We start from the raw sequence: 20,896 nt of genomic DNA, 5'->3' as shown, positions 1-20,896 counted from the left end.
CTTCCTAAAGAATGTCACTCAAGAAATTTGACACTAGCCAAGACAAAGCAGCTGGCTTGATTGGCACTACATCCATAAACATCTACTTCCTCCATCCTCAGTAGCCAATAGTGTGTATTATCAACAAAATGCACTGCAGAATTTCATCAAAGATCCTCAGATGCACCTTCCAAACCCACAACTACTATCACCTAGAAGGGCAACAGATAATGGAAAGACCACCACTTCAAGTTCCCTTCAAGTCACTTATCATCCTGACTTGGAAATGTATCATTGTTACTTCATTAGCACTGAGTCAAAATCGTGGAATTCCCTCCCTAATGGCATTGTGGATCTACCCACAGAACATGGATTACAATTGTTCAAGAAGGCAGCTCACCACCACCTTCTTAAGGCCAACTAGGGACTGGCAATAAATGTTGGCCAGCCAACGACATGCACTCCACAAATGAATGATTAAAAAAAAACCCTCTCTAAATCAGCTCTAGCACAATGCTCCATCAGCTTAGTGCTTCTCCAACTATGGTCTCTGTGAACCTTCACTCTCGTCACCCAATCATTGGCATCACACATGCAGCTATAAAAGCACTGAGATCAGGAATCCCCGCCCTGGGACCCCTTTTGTTACAACACCAGGTTATAGTCCAACAGGTTTGTGTGAACTCATAAGCTTTCAGAGCGCTGCTCCTTCATCAGGTGAAGTGGGCTTCACCCGATTAAGGGGCAGCATCCCAAAAGCTTGTGATTTCAAATAAACCCATTGGGCTATAACCTGGTATCATGTGACTTCTGACACTGTCCACCCCATTCCAATGCCAGCAACTCCACATTTTGCTACAATCACAGTGAAAAAAATGATCAACCATTAGTGGTGTCAAGAAATTACTCTCACTGACATAATATCAAATGTGGAGATGAAAGGTTACCTGTGGAACTTTCAGCTTAGAAGAAAAATGGAACTTGACTTGAAATATACAAACAAAACTTTGAGCAACAAAGAGAAAGCAACAGCAAGGATATGGAAAGCTCCCCTCCCAAATCTTACCAAACTAGTGCTGGAAAGGAAAACAACTTGGAAAAACCTTTTGTTGACTGAGAAATCCAGTATATATGAAAGCTTCACAAGGAAAGAGGATAGTAGTGAAACAACTGTGGCTCAGGTTTTACTCTTGCAATCAAGGACTCAAAAAATTGCTGCTGCCATTTATTCTTCTCGTCTGGGCTAAATACGCCTCCTTCCCTGACCTTCTATCCCTGATGTAACTTCAATACCCATGCCTTTGTTATCCATATCATTTTTACTTTGGACAATAAAACTCAATAAATGTATCTCTTTCATTTTTGATCAAGAAAATGAAATTTAATTCAAATGTGGCAGCCATGTACTGAAGAGGAGAAAAATGAAATGAAATTTGCAATTTAATGAGAAGGTTTTGTTTTAAAAAAAGACAGCATGGGAGCCATGAACCTTCCTTGGCCGATGATAATACTTAGCAACGTTTTCTTCAAGAACTTCCTGGAGCACTTTCCTCTCAAACCAAACATTCAGTCATCCTCAAATACTATATTTCCTTTGTTGGTGTGCTACTTAAATTCAATAAAAAAAAACTTACTTCAATGCTGTGAGCCATTTTACCTTCTATGCAACATATCCAACAGGTTCTTACCTGATCTGGACCTTTATCAAACATCTTTCGTGTTCGTGAAAACTGATGAGAATGTGGAGTGTACTGCGGCCCTCCAGTGGCACCAGCTCCTGGTCGTGGTACTGCTGAAATATCTCTAGGTCCTGTCTGTTTGCTCACATCATTGGTTAGACTGGAACTACTAGTGCTGGGTATAGGAGGAGAACCTCTGGAACAAAAATGAAAACAGAATTTAGATTGAGACATAGTCTTCTGCTACCATTCAGTTACATGGAAATAACAGTCTCACTGTCTCAGGATGTCCATTAGCACATTTCAGACTGGCAGGCCTTCACTCAAAAAAGTGAGGCCTCCAGAAGGTCATGGAGGCAAAGTCACTGAATTTATTTAAGAAAGAAACAGTTAATTTCTAGATTTTACAGTTGCCAAGGGGACACAGAAATACAGTGTTGAGAATTAGCCGTAATCATACTGAATAACATAGCAGACTTGGTGGGCCAGATGGCCCATAAGTGCCTCGTCTCTTTGTGGAATGCCCACCCTGAATAGGTTTTGTTCTTCTCTCCGACACCCCTCTTCCACACTTGACATTAGCTCCGATGAAGACTCATCCACATTCGAAACATTAGCTTGCTCTTTCTCTCCATGGATGCTGGCTGACTTGCTGTGATTTCCAGCAGTCTGCAGTCCTTTGGGCCTACAACTGTTCCTATTTTCTATGTTTTCCATAACCTTACTTCCAGGAACTAAGTGGTGTTATTTAATAAAAATAAGAAAATAGTGACTGTCAAATACTGAACATAATACTTTGCCTGGTTTACAAAAAGAGGTTTGTCCCACCATGTCAGCACCAGCTCTGTAACAGCTGCAAAGCAGGGGATGCAAGTGTTTCCAGAGTGAAGGGGAGAAACAAGGTACTATTCCTTCTCCTCTATTCTAACAATCTTGTTACTATTCATCTCAGGAAAGATGAATTCTACAACATTCTACAACACCAATCAATTTCCATTTCCTACACAAGTAACCACTTGCGATTTTTATGTAAGCAAGCCAATTTGTAACAAATTAAAACTGTGCACTCTATGGGTATTGTGAATTGGATTGCAACTGTTCATGTTTTACTGCACACAGGACACTGACAATAACTGAGCAACAAAAACCTTTATTTTTTAATGTAGGTTAGGTCCAAAGGCAGACCCGACTGCATTAATTAGGACAGACGACAATTTTGACTGGTCATTTGACAAGTCTAGACTGTATCGTTAGCAGCAAGTTCAACAATATTAGTTGAAGTTTTGGGTTGCTGAAGCTTTAAAAAAACAGATGTTTATAGCTTTGCCAATTATACCCAACCTCGTGAACAAAGAAATTGATCTTATTTGTTTTATGTTAATGAAACAAATGAATCTTGACAGCAAAACTATTAAGTTTTTGCATGAGAAAAGATAAATCAGACATGGAGGAACTATGCCAGGCTCACATTTGCTGTCAAACGTTTAAAGCAAGTCCCTTCAAAGAAAAGTTGCATTTCATAGCATCACAATCTTACGTTGACAAAATATTTTAATGAGTTAAACCTTTAGTAAGATAATCTGAGATGAAGATAATTTGATTGTAAAATAGGTTAATGGAACATTCCTGGACTGCATATACTGAATTTATTCCAACACTATGGAAATAGGGTTATCTGAAAATAGCACGTCATAGGTTATGATCGCAGTCGATGTTATTACATAGTGTTAAGGCCGTCACATGACAGTACACCTAAAGAAGCCGACAAAAAACCCTAACGAGCTTTGCAGTACATGTTTAGCAGGAACAAGAGATTGTGGGAAAGGCTTGTGCTCTCAGGGCTTAAAACAATAGCTGTGTTTACACCATAGTAGGATTTTTTGCTATCCTAAAGATAAGAACATTTCATATCAATTATTTATTCAAGTCTTTTTCTAATCAGTTATAATACGACAAGTAGGTTTTAATTAAGATTCTTCAAGATAATCTTTCAGATTATCAAAATAAGATTCAGAGATGGCATAGCAAGAAATATATTAATCACTAAAATATTAGAAAGAAAGGTTTAAAATAGAAAGGGGCCTCCCTATCTCTTATCAAGGACAACAGCTACGAGAGTTGGAATGGTGAGAAAACTCAAAGACAATTCTGTTACAGTCCTGTACAAAATAGCAGACACAGACATCATAATTGAGAGATAAGAGATCACAAGTTTCCCATATACCAAAAGGGGCCCATTCAGATCACAGCAACAAGATTCCTAACTGAATGATGTCCTGGGAACCTTATCAAAGTTGAACAACCCAGCACTAATTAACCAGTAGTATGCATGAGGAATATGTGCCACTATGTCAATGTTACAAGAAAAACACAAAATACATTTCACTTGAAGGTGAAATTAGAGTGTCATTGACTTTTCTTCCAATTTGAGCTGCAGATTAAGAGGGGAATTGAACCCTTGTGTCAAGGTCAGATTCAAAAGTCGTCTTTGGCCTCTCCTTGTAGTTGATACGTGAATAAAAGTTGCCACGTGCCTCGGGCTCTCCTGTCTCCCAATTGACACCTCTGTAAAGATTCACTCCAACAGTCAGAGTCATAGAAATGTACAGCACGGAAACAGACCCTTTGGTCCAACACGTCCATGCTGACCAGATATCCCAACCCAATCTAGTCCCACCTGCCAGCACCCGGCCCATATCCCTCTAAACCCTTCCTATTTATGTACCCATTCAGATGCCTTTCAAATGTTGCAATTATACTAGCTTCCACCACTTCCTCTGACAGGTCATTGCATAGACGCACACCCTTTGCATGAAAAAACTGCCCCTTAGGTCTCTTTTATATCTTTCTCCTCTCACCCTAAACCTATGCCCTCTAGTTCTAAAAGTCTCTCACCCCAGGGAAAAGACCTTGTCTATTTACCCTCATGATTTTATAAATCTCTAGGTGGTCACCCCTCAGCATCAGACATTCCAAGGAAAACAGCCCCAGCCTATTCAACCTCTCCCCATAGCTCAAATCCCCCAGCCCTGGCTACATCCTTGTAAACCTTTTCTGAACTCTTTCAGGTCTTTAGCAAAAATGGCTGATGACAGCCCCAACACAGAAAATAGATGCAAGAGTAGGCCACCCAGCCCTTTGAGCTTGCACACCATTCAATATGACCCTGCTTGATCATGCAATTTCAGCATCCCATTCCAAATTTCTCTCAATGCCCCTCGATTCCTTTAGCTGCAAGAGCCATGTCCAGATCCTTCTTGAATATTACTGGTTAAGTCAGATCCCAGCCTGAAATCTGGCTTGATATTTTATTATGGTTTTAGCAAGGTAGTCTGTTACATGCTGCAGATTTGGTTTTAACAATAAAACAGAAGTGTGTTACACTCAAACGATTAAAAACAAATCAAAATAAATCAAACTGTTTACATTAAAGATTTTAGAACACATGAAAATCTAAATCTCATTAAATCCAACAGCACTTCTTTGCAGTACTCACACCAGAGAATCCCCTTTTCTATCACAGTGTTTGACTTAACAGATTCTTTAATTCCCAGTCCTGAGAATGTGAGACACTCTTCTATGAGCCTTCACACAACTGAGTGTAGTGCTCATGATTCGGAGCGTAGTACTGTCAGCTTCAAATAATCCCTTCAGGGTTTTAACCAAACACTTCTGATTTGGAACGTTAAAACTAAACTCCTCAGAATAACCTATTTCTTAACAGTTGAAAACCATTCCCCTTTTGAGGATCAACTGTTTCACACATCCAGCTTCAGCCAAGACTTCTAAAAACACAAGGACTGGCATCCATAAACTTTTTCCAAGCTATGAGTGCTTCTCCCAATCAAAAGCCATAAAATATTTGTTCTGAAAGCCTAATGCACATCTGTTTATTTTGTTAGGTCACAAAAACTCTCCCAAGGAAAACAAATTTCCCATTAACCTCCAAGAGCACTGTTTCTCTCCACATGTGCAGTTTTATAAATCACCAAGTTACAGAAATGTTTACAAATTAATTATTAAACTTCAAAGACACAGACCAAAAGAAGGGGCCATTAGCTCAAATCCAAACTCTTAAATAGATGATATTAAAATATGGACAAGTCACACATCTTACATCACAAATCTAAGTGCACTATTGAAATATGATACAGTTTTTCAATACCACAGGCTACAAAACTTTAGAATCTTTAAAAAAGTGATAGGTTTAAATAAAATTTAACATTTGAAACAGCCAGAGGCATACATCAGAGTGGATTTGCTTGGAATAGCATGGTCATCAGGTATCAATTCCGAATCAAGGGCAGTGTGCTTCAGTAATGATTAACAGTTACTTTGGTGTTTGAGGATCCCACACATGTCATGATTAATTGAATGAATTCATGCTTCCATAGCTCCCACAGGCAAGATGATTTTAATGTCTAAGTGCAAGAATAAAATCATGGTCCTAAATTGTTTAATGAGTGGCACTAAACCCAGACACTACTGATTAAACTTTCTTTCCCCTGGCTTAAACAAACTAAAATTGCTCTCCCATTAGGAGATTATTTGTGTCTTCTTCAAACATATAAAAAGTATGTCACATATAAGTTAAAGCTGCAGTACAATGTTTGACAAGTGCACTGCTGAAGCTTTGTTTTTAGTTAATATGGTTGCATAAGGAATATTTGTACCAAATATATTATTTCTCATTGGAGCAGCACACTAGAAATCAAATCTTTACAAAGATTAAACATTTTATACAACTGTGCAAAATTCCACAAATTGCATCCCTTTTAGACCCGAGTTGACATATGCACAGACCAGTTTCTGCATTTAATAAGTACTGCTATTTATTTTGAATAAATATATTCTAGCTACAGGCAAACTATCATAAACCATCAGGGGATGATCTCTAACCCCATTAGAAAACACCCCCTACATTTGCATACACACACACAAAAAGGGTGTAATCAGCAGCGGGAAAGACTGTGCAGAAAGTTTAATAGTCCCTGTTCACATTGTTCGCACAGGTGATTCTTTTGGTTTGCAGGACTTGCTGCTCCTCGATCTTCCTACTCCCTGGACACCTACTTGCTTATAGGAGGCACAGTTCCCCCTCAAAGTCTGTCTTACTGGTTAAGGGCCATAGATTACACCAATTGATGAGGAGAAACAAACTGCCTTTCTTCAGGCTTGGTGTATTCTTGCTGCAGAGAAAGGGAATGTTTCTTCCTTTTGGAGGTGCAATAGCTTCTGATCAAAGGTTCACAACCACAAAACTGTTCAGCTACCTATGAGCCAATCACATAGCTGTTGGCAGGCAGAAGGTCTTTGCTGGTGATATCTGATCTCCAAATCACAGACCAATTAGATGTTTGTTGCCAGTTGAATCTTATTTTGGTGCATACACTGATTCCAGTTCGTCTGCAACTCAACATCCCCCACTGATTGAACAAGCATCAAGGTAAACAGCACTTTGTAAAATTGCTGTCAACTTCCACAATCCTTGATTTTTAAAACAGTCCTTTTCCGTTTCAGTCCATAATCAAAAACCCAAGAAGAGAACTGGGGAGAACACTCCATAATAATCAATTCAAATTCAGTACCTATATAAATCAAAGACATGAGTAAAGAGAACCATGCTCTTAAGCAATAATTCTTGCTAATTTATTGTTTTGTCAGATTACACAGTACCATGTGTGACGGGATAGGCACTTCACGGAACTCACTGTTACCAGCGTTGTAATAGTCACTTCTTTAATAAAGGCCCATCTGTTATTTACAGGGCGCATATAACTCTTAGGAATGAATCATCCAAATGGCAACCTACACAGCTTGACTAGTGGCAGGGAATACAAGAGGCAGGGAATGGTCATCGCTAATATGACGAAGTCCTACTGTTTCCCCATGATCATTAATGTGCTCTCCACCATCAAATTCTTTGTGATCACCAATGACCACAGAATGAATCTGTAGCACAACACAGCAGTCTGACCTCCGAGTCAGAGGTCTGAAGATTATGCACTCTTATCCACCCTGGGAGCAGGCTGAGAGGGAAGGCACAAGGATCATAAAACTGGGTGAGATAGGGGAGGGAGATATTCCTTAAATCAGTATGCTTCTAGCAAGAAAAATAGAAAGAAGCATTGTTTTATTAGCTTGGGAAGTATATTGGGAAACAACAGAAGAGGCTCGAGGAAATAGTAATTGAAACATATTTACAGAAAGAGAGGAGACAGTGAGGACTGCAGATGCTGGAGATCAGAGTCGAGAGTGTAGTGCTGGAAAAGCACAGCAGGTCAGGCAGCATCCGAGGAACAGGAGAATCGACATTTCTGACATAAGCCCTTCATCAGGAATCTGATTCCTGATGAAGAGCTTATGCTCGAAACATTGATTCTCCTGCTCCTCGGATGCTGCCTGATCTGCTGTGCAGCACTACACTCTCGGCACTTACAGAAAGGAAGTCAAGATTAGATTAGCATTAAAGGGTTTTGCCATAAGTCACCAGTCAGATAGTTTAGCAAATGAAAACTGAAAGAACTGCGGATGCTAGAAATCAGAAACAAAAACAGAAATTGCTGGAAAGGTTCAGCAGGTCTGAAAATGTGGAGAGAAATCAGTTAACATTCCTGGTTCAGTGGCTCCTCCGAAAAACTGGTTTATAAGTTAACAAACTGGTTGATCAGTCAGTTGTGCAAAATCTTTAAAGATAGCAAGGTGCAACGAAATTATCAAAGCATTCTGAAAAGGTGACTAACTGGTTATATGGCAGAGTATTATAGTAGTCTTGATGAGGAAGGGGAAAATAGAGTATAGAGTATGCTTGTGGGGAACATATGAACCAACTGTAAACGTTTCTATAGCTATGTAAAGAGAAGATTGGTGAAATCCAATGTAGGTCCTTCACTGTCAGAAACTGAGGAATTTATGATGAGCAAAGTTTGACAAAACTTCAGAACAACCCACATCCTGCAAGGGTAAAGGCAAGGAGGAGATGTCAAAAAAAAACATTTCTTCAAAACATGTTCAGCTTTTCAATAGTTACTAACTGTGCACGTACAATCACAGTTGCGTTACCAAAAGAAATAAAAGTTAATTTCTTTGAATTGATTGTCTTCAATTTTTTGTTCTATTATTCCAGTGATAGGCCTGGAGCATTTGAAATGATTTTGTTATAACAGTCTCAGCATGTGGATAGACCACTTCATTGAGGGGTCACAGTTTACGCGGTCTGAACAGAGAGCAAATAAAAAAATACTTTTCTATGTCTTAGACGTCCAGGGACAAATGGTCACATTGTGTTGTGCAATTCAATGGCTTCATTAAAAGTAATGTCCAATATATACAGGAAAACGTTCAGCTATTTGTTTAGTTATAACTTTGTGCGAGCAAAAGAGCAGCACTTTAAGAAATGATTGTTTTGCAACCAACTTTCCTTCTAAGCTGCACAGCAAGCATCTCACGTTTCTGCAAAGGCTGCACAGAAATGAGCCCCTGCATCACTAAGATTTCATATTTCATTCATTTTGAGGACTTGAGTTTTGAAGGATTATGTAAAATTGGCTCATTTCAAGTTCTGTAGCTAGCTGGACTGTTTTTTAAGACATCACTTGGACATTGGAACTTTTTTGTAAAATAAGGCATTTTTTGGAAACCATATGGATTTAGCAAATTTCTAGAAGTTATCAGCCTGGGTTTTATGGCTACCAGAAAGCTAGCTTCTGTTTGACAGTGTTTGGGAAGCAGTAGGGTTTGGGATCTAGCCCTGCAGTTTCCCAGCTCAGCTCCCCATTTCTGAAAAACAAAGCCTTACACGGCCAGTGCAGTACCTAGAACACTGATCTTGTGAGATGCCTCTCAAGGGGCTTGTCTCAACTGCATCTGTAAAGATTCCAGAAACAATTGTAGGTGTTCAGTAATCTGTGCACACAAGGCAAAACACCAGACTGACAGCTATTTGGATGATTCACTCCTTATCCTTTCTACCTTCAAATAGCAACAATCATTAGCAAAAAGCTTTGTTTCCCCCAAGACAAATACCTGCAGAAAAATCCCTTTTTTTTGCTTTCCCCTACCTGGCATACATGTGCACGCATGCTCATATATGAGAGCTTACTTACAGGGGTAACTATTTACTTTCATGTTATGAATTGTACTTGTTAATTAGTTTGAAATCTCCTGTTGAGTAATTTTTATTTAATAAGTTAATAATTCTGTTTATTAAAAGACACTTGGATGATAGCTCTTTTTGCTATAACCTAATACATAATAGGCCATATCAGTGATTGGGTAAAGGATTTTATATTGTGACCAGAGGCATTGTGGGACAAGTTGTCGGTAGTGTATTCCTCCCACCCCAGTTTTAAGTATGGCCATTTGCAAAAGAAAAGCACACAAAGAAATCACAGCGCACTCACAAATCATAAGGAATATGAATTGCATGACCGCAACTCACTTTTATCACCAACAGCACAATACGATAATTCATAATTAGCATCCCTTGATCAGTAGGAGTTCAGATGAATCAGTTGGCAAGATTTTTGCAAGGTCTGTAAAGGTTTGTAGCTCAGGTTGAGGTTTAGGGTGTAGGTTTGCTTGCTGAGCTGTAGATTTGATATCCAGACGTTTCATTACCTGGCTAGGTCACATCATCAGTGGCGAACTACAAGTGAAGTGAAGAAGTTGTTCCTGCTTTCTATTTATATGTTCGTCCTGGATTGGGTTCCTGGGGTTTGTGGTGATGTCATTTCCTGTTCGTTTTCTGAGGGTTTGATAGATAGCATCTAGATTTGTGTTCGTTTATGGTGTTGTGGTTGGAGTGCCAGGCCTCTAGGAATTCTCTGGCATGTCTTTGCTTAGCCTGTCCCAGGATAGATGTGTTGTCCCAATCAAAATGGTGGGTTTTTTCATCCGTGTGTAGGGCTACGAGGGAGAGGGGGTCGTGTCTTTTTGTGGCTAGCTGGTGTTCATGTATCCTGGTGGCTAACTTTCTTCCTGTTTGTCTTACGTAGTGTTTGTGGCAGTCCTTGCATGGAATTTTGTAGATGACGCTGGTTTTGTCCATGGGTTGTACTGGGTCTTTTAAGTTTGTTAGTTTTTGTTTGAGAGTGTTGGTGGGTTTGTATGCGACTAGGATTCCAAGGGGTCTTAGTAGTCTGGCTGTCATTTCTGAGACTGCTTTGATGTATGATAAGGTGGTTAGGATTTCTGGCTGTGTTTGGTCTGCTTGTCGTGGTTTGTTCTTGAGGAATCTGCAAACTGTTTTTTTGAGCCTCGTAGCCCTACACACGGATGAAAAAAACCACCATTTCGACTGGAACAACACATCTATCCTGGGACAGGCTAAGCAAAGACATGCCAGAGAATTCCTAGAGGCTTGGCACTCCAACCACAACGCCATAAACAAACACATAAATCTAGATACCGTCTATCAACCCCTCAAAAAACAAACAGGAAATGACATCACCACAAACCCAGGAACCCATCCAGGACAAACATATAAATAGAAAGCAGGAGACAACAGCTTCGATTCACTTGGAGGTCGCCACTGATATGTTACCTAGCCAGGTAATGAAACGTCTGGTTATCAAACCTACAGCTAAGCGAGCAAACCTACACCCTAAGTTGGCAAAATGGTTGGTGTGGATCAGTTTGATGTCAACAGTTTCAGCTGTTGTCACCTCACCTCACTTGCGAGAGTGGAAGGCAATGGCAAACTACCAGAGAGAAACAAACCACCAAGCAAGAGACTCGGGGTGAAGCATCATTAGGCAATAAGCCAAGGATTTGCCTTCGGCAAAGTACTCATGAAGGAATACCAGGAGATGCACTTCTGTAATTGTTCTTAAAATGAAATTCCCCCTTGGGTTGGAATACTAAGTAGTTATTTACATTATTCTTCTATCAGTCATATAGTCTACTTATTGCGAGCTTATAATATCATTTTCCCGTTTATCCAAATCATTTATATAGCGTGAGTAAATTCACAGTAGGAATTTTGCAAAAAGGAACCTGAATGCTTTAGAAATGTAAAATGATCAGTGACACAGCAGATACTAAATATTGCGTCTTTTCTGGGTGCACGGTCACCTACTGGGCTTGGTTAGAATTTGAATTCTAAATGGGCCTTTTCTTATTTACTGCTTAACCCAAACCTAAATCTTGATTCAAGTTGTTACACAGGCTGAATGGAGCACAAGATGGTGATCCATAAACTTCATCCAATACCAATGTCTCTCCTGTAGTGTCTTTCACAGTAATTTGAAGCAAACAGCTCCTGGTTTATCAATACTCAATGATTTGTGTCGTATCTTTTATTTTCATTCATTCACAAGATGAGGGTGCGGCTGGCTAGGCCAGCATTAATTGCCCATCACTAATTGCCAGAGGGCAGATAAGAGTCAACCACATTGTTGTAGGTCTGGAGTCCCATATAAGCCAGACCAGGTAAGGATGCAAGTTTTTTCCCCAAAGGACGTTAGTGAATTTTTTGACAAGCTACAATGGATTCATGGTCATCATCAGATCTTAATTCCAGATTTCTAAATTGAATTCAAATTCCAATATTTGCCATCATGGCACTTAAACTTGGTTCCCTAGAATATTCAAACCTACATCCCCAGAACAACATTTCTCACTGCCTTGCCATTTCTCTATTTACTGACTATTGTGCATCTCTCTCAGTTTTTCTTTCCTTCTGGGTGAGTACTGACACATGATGCTGCATGCTAAGGCAGGAAAAGCTGGAACCTCTGTGCCCCTTATCTGATAGGAATACCTGTGGCATGGACATGTATTGAAAGCAAGTGTGCATGTCATGGGGTCCTACAGAAAAGACGACAGGCAAACGTGTGCAGCCATATGAGGTACATCAGGCTTCACTCTGACTGTGAGAGACAAAAAAAAACTGCAGATGCTGGAATCCAAAGTTTGACTGTGGCATGAAGTGGGGATAGGCTTCCTGGGGGCTGGGAAACAACAGCAGCCGAAACCTGTGAAGGTGCAAGGCAATGAGGCAGAAGCCTGGACAATAGGCAGCCTAGATTATGAATTGACAGCATTTACACATAAAGCAAGACTGATAACCTGTGGCAATGGAAATATGTTAGCATGCACGGGAAGTGAATGCCATTAATGAAGACTTTTATTATCTATCTCAGTTCAGAAGCAGGAATACAGAATATCAGGCTTTAGGACTGCAACAAGGATTGTGACCCTAACATGCCTTGACCTGGCTACTCATACAGGGAGCAGGATCTAATCAACTTCATGCATGCAAGCTAAAGCTAAAGACAGATTTCCTGTTGAGAACAACTTGCTGCAAGAACATATAGTATCGAGGAATACATTACACTATTAGCTCAAGGACTTACCCAACTTGATGAATGTGTGTTCCTTTACTGGTAGGACTGGCTGGTGCAGACTGTGTGAGGTTTGTGGAATCTAGAATACGTTGTGGTCGGGCATTAACTGTAGCCTGCAGGGAAACATTTATCAAAATAGTAAAACTTTTATACTATGATGAATTCACATATCAAATATTCATAAATCACCTGGAAAAAACATGTTATATTTAGTTATTCCACTTTATTGGAATAAATACACCAAGACTGATCAAGGGCATCTTAGGCATCGATGTCACATTATCGCAAAATTTTCAAGAATTTAATTTTTGCTTTATCAGCATTATAAAAAATTAGTCGTTTTGCTTTTTTTTTAAAACAAAAAAGATAAACTTGTAAGCACGATTTTGACATTATTTTGGTCTAGAAGCTCAGCATTACCCCTAAAACTGTTGTGCCCAAATTTTCAACAGCAAAATATAAACAAAATCCAATTTTTCACATGAACTCCGTTTCAGCATTACTCTTAAAAAGGATGGTCTTTCATTTTGTTATAATTTTCAACGTAACATTTTTGAAAACAAGAAAGGAAAATAAAGTGAGCAGGGCACTTTGCATTTCAAAACAGACTCCAGAAAGACCAAATAAAAGACATCAAATAGGCAAGTTGTAATAAATTAAAATCAGCAATGAAGTGTTATGGTCCAGACCCGAGACCCCAATTTTTATATTTAGTTAAAGGCAAGTGTAAGCTGCTGAGTTTCAGATGTGCTTCAATTTGTTCGACACCAGGCTTTAATTAAAGCACTTTTTTTGGTATTTTAACTGTAAAAACTGTAAAAATAAAGAATTGACATAACTTTAACTCTATTGAAGTACTTAACAAGTATTTAACCAATAATCATCATCGGCTCAAATATAGTCAGCATTCCAGAAACACACCCATAGCACAAATATAATTCAGTGAAAGAGTTTTGATTCTCATATGCTGTCACCCTCCAGTCCAGAAAAAACAATCTGCCACTTTTGATTTATATGAGGAAGCCTTGCAGTCAAAGACTTCACTGTAGCAGCCGGGAACTCAAACATTTAGCTCCAGCAGCCAGCAGAAATCTTCTCACTAATTAAAAGCAAAACTAAAAGCCTTCCAATGTCTGTTAGAGCCCTGACCCTGCCCACTCAAGATTCTTTTGTCTCATTAAACATTAACGCAGAAGAACTCCAAACTGTTTACCAACTGCCTGTCTGAAGGAGACAACATTTCAGTATCATTGTGGTAAAACCCCTCTGCAAGAAGTAGCACAGAACACATCTCTTATAGGCACAGTACCATCACACAAGAGATAATTCTAACCAACACAGCCTGACCAGACCAACCCTGCCTGCTGGACCCACCTCAGCTCAAAGAGACAAAAGGAAAACATCAAACAGGCCCAACAAAAAATTCAAGTTACTGAGGTAGGACTAACAAAAAACTATGCAATCCACCACCACCAGAGGATAGAGCCATTTAAAATTTGCTTTGCAAACTTGAGAGAGGCAACTGTCAAGGAACATGGATAGGTATACAGTCACAAAAGCCATGATTAAGGCAAGTTAACCCAGAAAATGCAACAAATCACTTTAACAGTTGGAAAGAGTGTTTAAATGAATAACAGGTAAATGTAGAACTGATATCAAGAATTTCATTCTTTCAAAACGGTAACTCATACATAGAATGGGCTGCAGGAAACAAAAGCCCATTCTACCATTTCACAGCTGCAAGCTGGGAGGGGGAGACTGGTGGTTCATTGTCAACCACTGAACTGAGTGTGTTTTGAGACACATATCTTCATTGGGATCCTCTCAAAGAGTATGCATGAGAATGAGATTAAAGAAAATATATTGTACAGCAGCATGTTAGATCATAATCATCTATTTCAAACTCAACACTAAGCCTGTACATCATTAAATCTACTTGAACAAAGGTCGTATCTATTGAGAGTTGGCTCTGTAACCAATAAATGACCAAATCTGAGCATCAGGTAGCTACTCTATAAGTTACCATTTGTTAGTGGGTCCTTCAGCGTTGACTCAAGTCCACTTTTCCTGTGTGCTAAACAGAAAAGCATTCTTTACTCTCACACATAACCTCTCATGACTATGATCTTTAACCATCCCCTGCAGATCTGCAGGGTTTTTAACCAAAACTATCTGCACTCATTAAGTATACATCTTAGTTGTAACTATTATCTTTGCCACTCTTATTTGGCTAATATTTATATTGTTTTCAAGGCAATCCATCATTTAACTTAAAAATCTCTTGTAAGAAAGATACCAAATGTTTCTAGACTTTGTGACTTGTTATATCAACATAAGAACAAACAAAAATATTTTTGTACAAAAATAGCAATAAACCTTAAGAGAGGTGCCCATTCAGTTAAGAACTCAAGATTGGCAGCATTGGAAGTACCAAGTAGACTCTTCTCCAGTATGCCTAATGCTGTAAGTAGTATTTTTGTAACATGCATTATGTATTATTGCTTGATCATTTCTCGCAAGCTATCAATAGCTTCTTTCCACATTTGTGCTAATTATAATTAGCCTTTAAACATCTGATAAATTTTTCAGGTGCTTTAAAACTACTTAACAATTATATTGTTGGGACATTTATTGTTATTTCCAATCATGCCAATTTATTAGGTCTAAATGTGGAATTAGAATAGATGATAATTGATTTTGGAATGCAATGACAACTCTGCAAATCTAGTTTGAAACGTTAAAGCCAAAACAGGTGGTAAAAGGGTTCTTGGCAAAGGGACTTGTATTGTGGAGAGCATTTTTCTCAACACAAATTATTAATAGCTAAGGGGAGAAATGCTTGGAATGATGTGCTACTAAAATGTACATTAGCAAGGTCATGTGCTCCAGACATTATTCAAAACTTAGTCCAACGCATATAAAAGAACTTCTCGAGACCAGAGTGATTGCCCAGCCATCAAAGCAACCAAATATGGCATCAAACAGTATCCATAAAACTTAAATCAATAGGAATAAGGGGGAAATACTCTGCTGATTGGAGTCATTAGCCCTAAATACTTGTTTCAGGAATTTCTCATAGTGCTCTCCTCGGACTAAACATCTTCAGCAGCATCATCAATAACCTCCCCTCTTGCAACAAGATCTGGAAAGCAGCCAGACGTGGGCTGATAAGAGACAAGTACCAGGCAATGACCCTGTCCAATAAGAAATAACCTAGCGATCTCCACTTAAAAGTTAAATGGCATTAACATTGCTGATACTCCAACATCAATCCCCTGGGAGTGACCACTGACCTGAAACTTATCTGGACTAGTTATATAAATACTGTGGCAATCTGAGCAGGTCAGAGGGTCTGAACTCTGCACAAGTAACTCATCTCCTAACTCTCCAAAAGCCTGTCCCCTATCTACAAGTTACAGGTCAGGAATGCGATGGAATCCTCTCTACGTATCTGGATGAGCTCCAACAAACTTAAGCAGCTCGATGGCATTCAGGACAAAGCAGTCCACTTGATTAGCACTCCGTATACCAACTTAAACATTCACTTCCTCCAGCACCAGCACACAGTGGCAGTAATATGTACCGTCAAAAGATGCAAAGCAGTAATTTGCCAACCTTCCTTTGACAGTAGCAGCCAAATCTATGATCGTTACCTTGAATTATTATGGTATCAGATATATAAGAACACCACTACATACAGATTCTCCTTCAAGCCACACACCAACCTGACTTGGAACTATATTGTCACTCCTCAATATCACTGGGTCAAAATTCCTCCCTAACTGTATTGACTATGGCAGCTCAAAAAGGTAGCTCACCACTTTCTTCTCAAGGGCAACTGGGGATGAGCAACAAATGTTAGACTTGACAGCAAAATATTTGCACATTACATTGCTCACGATTAACTGAATTTAGACATGACTTGAAATGAAGAAACATGGACAGTCTTGTATTTTTAAGATGTTCTTCAGGTCAGTTTTATGCTGTTCAACCTTTCAGGCGAAACTGATCATGTTCACCACCTGGAGTTCTTGGTAGGCTTTTGGTAGGTAGATTGGTTACAGCTAAAACCAATCTGCCCCCTGCAGATTCTGCCTTAATTAGGATAGGATAGAATATTCAAAGTTTGTGAGAAGATTTGTAGCTCGGGTGCTCGTTGTTGTGGTTCTGTTCGCCGAGCTGGGAATTTGTGTTGCAGATGTTTCGTCCCCTGTCTAGGTGACATCCTCAGTGCTTGGGAGCCTCCTGTGAAGCACTTCTGTGATCTTTCCTCCGGCATTTATAGTGGTTTGAATCTGCCGCTTCCGGTTGTCAGTTCCAGCTGTCCGCTGCAGTGGTTGGTATATTGGGTCCAGGTCGATGTGCTTATTGATTGAATCTGTGAATGAGTGCCATGCCTCTAGGAATTCCCTAGCTGTTCTCTGTTTGGCTTGTCCTATAACAGTAGTGTTGTCCCAGTCGAATTCATTTGCTTGTCATCTGTGTGTGGCTACTAAGGATAGCTGGTCGTGTCGTTTCGTGGCTAGTTGGTGTTCATGGATGCAGATCATTAGCGGTCTTCCTGTTTGTCCTATGTAGTGTTTTGTGCAGTCCTTGCATGGGATTTTGTACACTACATTAGGTTTGCTCATGCTGGGTATTGGTTCCTTCGTTCTGGTGATTTGTTGTCTGAGAGTGGCTGTTGGTTTGTGAGCTGTTATGAGTCCTAGTGGTCGTAGTAGTCTGGCTGTCAGTTCAGAAATGCTCTTGATGTATGGTAGTGTGGCTAGTCCTTTTGGGTTGCGGCATGTCCTCATTCCGTTGTCTTTCCCTTTGGCATCTGTTGATGAAATTGCGCGGGTATCTGTTTTTGGGGAAAACATTGTATAGGTGTTCTTCTGTCTTGATGCAACTTCTTTTGTGTATGTTGGGGTGGTTGCTTTTGTAGTTTAGGACCTGGTCTGTATGTGTGGCTTTCCTGAAAACCTTTGTGGTGAATTCTCCATTCTGTGTTCTCTGTACCATCACGTCTAGGAATGGGAATTGGTTGTCCTTTTCTTCCTCTCTAGTGAATCGGATTCCTGTGAGTATGGTGTTGATGATCTGGTGTGTGTTCTCTATTTCTGTGTTTTTAATGATTACAAAGGTGTCATCCACATATCTGACCCAGAGTTTGGGTTGAATTTGCAGTAAGACTGTTTGTTCTAATCTTTGCATTACCGCTTCTGCTATGAGTCCAGAGATGGGTAAGCCCATGGGTGTGCCGTTGATTTGTTCATATATTTGGTTGTTGAATGTGAAGTGTGTTGTGAGGCACTGGTCCAGTAGTTTGAATATGCCGTCTTTGTTGATAGGTTCAATGTCCTGTTGTCTGTTCTGTATGTCCAGCAGGTTGGCTATTGTTTCTCTGGCTAGGGTTTTGTCGATAGAGGTGAACAGTGCCGTTACATCGAATGAGACCATAGTTTCTTCCTTGTCTATGTGTATATTTCTGATGACGTCCAAGAATTCCTGTGTTGATTGTATAGAGTGTCTGGATCCACTGATCAGGTGTTTCAGTTTCTGCTGTAGTTCTTTAGCCAGTTTGTGTGATGGTAGTGATACTATGGGTCTGAGTGGGACGTCTGGTTTGTACACTTTAGGTAGTCCATAGAATCTGGGGCTGTTGTTGCTTTCAGGTTTCATTCTTTGTAGGTCAGACCTGGTTATCTGTCTGTTTTTTTTTGTAGGTTCCTCAGTGTATTGTTTATCCTATTGGTGAGCTGTGGGGTGGGGTCAAACTCCCTCTTTTGGTAGGATACCTGCGCAATTTCATCAACAGATGCCTAAGGGAAAGACAACGGAATGAGGACATGCCGCAACCCAAAAGGACTAGCCACACTACCATACATCAAGAGCATTTCTGAACTGACAGCCAGACTACTGCGACCACTAGGACTCATAACAGCTCACAAACCAACAGCCACTCTCAGACAACAAATCACCAGAACGAAGGAACCAATACCCAGTATGATAAAACTAATGCAGTGTACAAAATCCCATGCAAGGACTGCACAAAACACTACATAGGACAAACAGGAAGACAGCTAACGATCCGCATCCACGAACACCAACTAGCCACGAAACGACACGACCAGCTATCCTTAGTAGCCACACACAGATGACAAGCAAATGAATTCGACTGGGACAACACTACTGTTATAGGACAAGCCAAACAGAGAACAGCTAGGGAATTCCTAGAGGCATGGCACTCATTCACAGATTCAATCAATAAGCACATCGACCTGGACCCAATATACCGACCACTGCAGCGGACAGCTGGAACTGACAACTGGAAGCAGCAGATTTAAACCACTATAAATGCCGGAGGAAAGATGACGAAGCGCTTCACAGGAGGCTCCCAAGCACTGAGGATGTCACCTAGACAGGGGACGAAACGTCTGCAACACAAATTCCCAGCCAGGATAGAATATCACAGATGATTGAGTTTTGGTCAAGTTGCTGGCTTGGGATTCCTCTCTGCTTTTTATATGCACTTGCTTTTAAAGGAGGGTGCACCATTTACCAACAAGATCCAGGTGATTTCAAACCTCCCTCGTGTGAAGTCTTCAGAGTGTCCTTTAACATACCCTTTGATCACTATGACAGTGCACCCAGATTAAGCTCTCCACAGGAAAGGCAGTTTGATACACCAGGGTCAGGCATTCTGGCTGCATGACTCAGCCCAACTCCTTTGCGACTGCTGCAATATGGGGTAGATTCTTGGCATGTCAACATGGGTGAGATTGTCAGTGTCATTAGACTCTTCAATCCAGGTTTTTTTAAAAAAATGATTCATCTGCCATGGTGGAGTCAAACCTGAGTTCCCAGAACATTACCTGAGAATCTGAATTATCAGTCCAGTGATAATATCACTAGGCCCTCGGCTTCCCAAGTCCCATATGCATAGAGCAGTGCGGAATAGACTATTGTTTGCCAAGTCTCAGTTTGGTAAGTTTACTACTCTCCTTCATTCCTTCTGATCTTTGAAATATGCTGAAGGTTACACTTGTTTTGATTATTCTTGAATAGTCTTATTGTCAATACAGCTATCTCAAGGGAGTCTGCTGCCAAGTTAAGCGAAATTACCCAGTTCTGACAGGTTCTGGTCATGGATTGAAACATCGAGATGGTGCTTTCCTGGAGCAAGCTGGTACATTATTTCACTTTATAATAATGACACAGTTTTAATATGCATGAGAAAACAAGCCCAGCTCCATGTATGCCTATGGAGACCCTGGTCTTTGCCTGGAGTTGGCTGTGATTGTGCAGTTTCCAGTTCATTTGGGTGGCAACATGACTATCATCCAAGACACATGTGAGCAAGCCGTCCATCGTGGAACTATTGAGCCACTGTATAGTTCTCTCAGGGCATTCAAATTTCTTCATCACTTTCCAAAGGCTCTCACGGCTGACTGAGTCAAATGTCTTGGTCAGGTCAATAAATGTGTCAGGATCTATGTTCTGTTCTTGGCATTTCTCCTAGAGCTATCCAATGGTAAACACCTTCAGATCAGCAACCATTAGCCAGATGATGCATGCACCTTTTCCACAAAGCCAACATGGTTTGCCATAGCTTAGAGGGAACAAAAAATGTATCTGCTGGAAAATTGTTTTCTAAAATGCAATGCTTTCTGTGCACATGCATATCATGAATAATAATGCTCAATAAAGATGATAGTTTTCATAAGGTGTCCCATCATTTGCATTGCCACATCTCTTACTTAGAATGGATTAAAATATACTGCAGCACTTTGTTTTTTCCATCCTTGCTAGATGCTGAGATGAAACGTGTAGGCAGCTGGTCAGCAGCATCTCCCAAGCTTGCTGTCTCACAGCTGTTTTTTTTGCACTAGCTGCCATCTTCCACAC

At 40.1% G+C, this 20,896-nt stretch overlaps 1 protein-coding gene across 1 annotated transcript in view; it reads right to left on the bottom strand.

The window, feature by feature from the left end:
• The window catches only part of rptor (regulatory associated protein of MTOR, complex 1), a 392,084-nt gene that overhangs the window by 98,384 nt on the left and 272,804 nt on the right, over nucleotides 1-20,896 (bottom strand). Inside the window, exons 22-23 of the mRNA XM_072558758.1 lie at nucleotides 13,016-13,119; nucleotides 1,668-1,854 (exon numbers count right to left, since the gene is read on the bottom strand). Coding sequence (XP_072414859.1) covers nucleotides 1,668-1,854; nucleotides 13,016-13,119 — 291 coding nt within the window. The remainder of the gene's footprint in view (nucleotides 1-1,667; nucleotides 1,855-13,015; nucleotides 13,120-20,896) is intronic.

The sequence above is a fragment of the Chiloscyllium punctatum genome, chromosome 39, assembly GCF_047496795.1.
Source record: "Chiloscyllium punctatum isolate Juve2018m chromosome 39, sChiPun1.3, whole genome shotgun sequence".
Lineage (NCBI taxonomy): Eukaryota > Metazoa > Chordata > Chondrichthyes > Orectolobiformes > Hemiscylliidae > Chiloscyllium > Chiloscyllium punctatum.
This window is presented reverse-complemented; position numbering and strand designations above follow the sequence as displayed.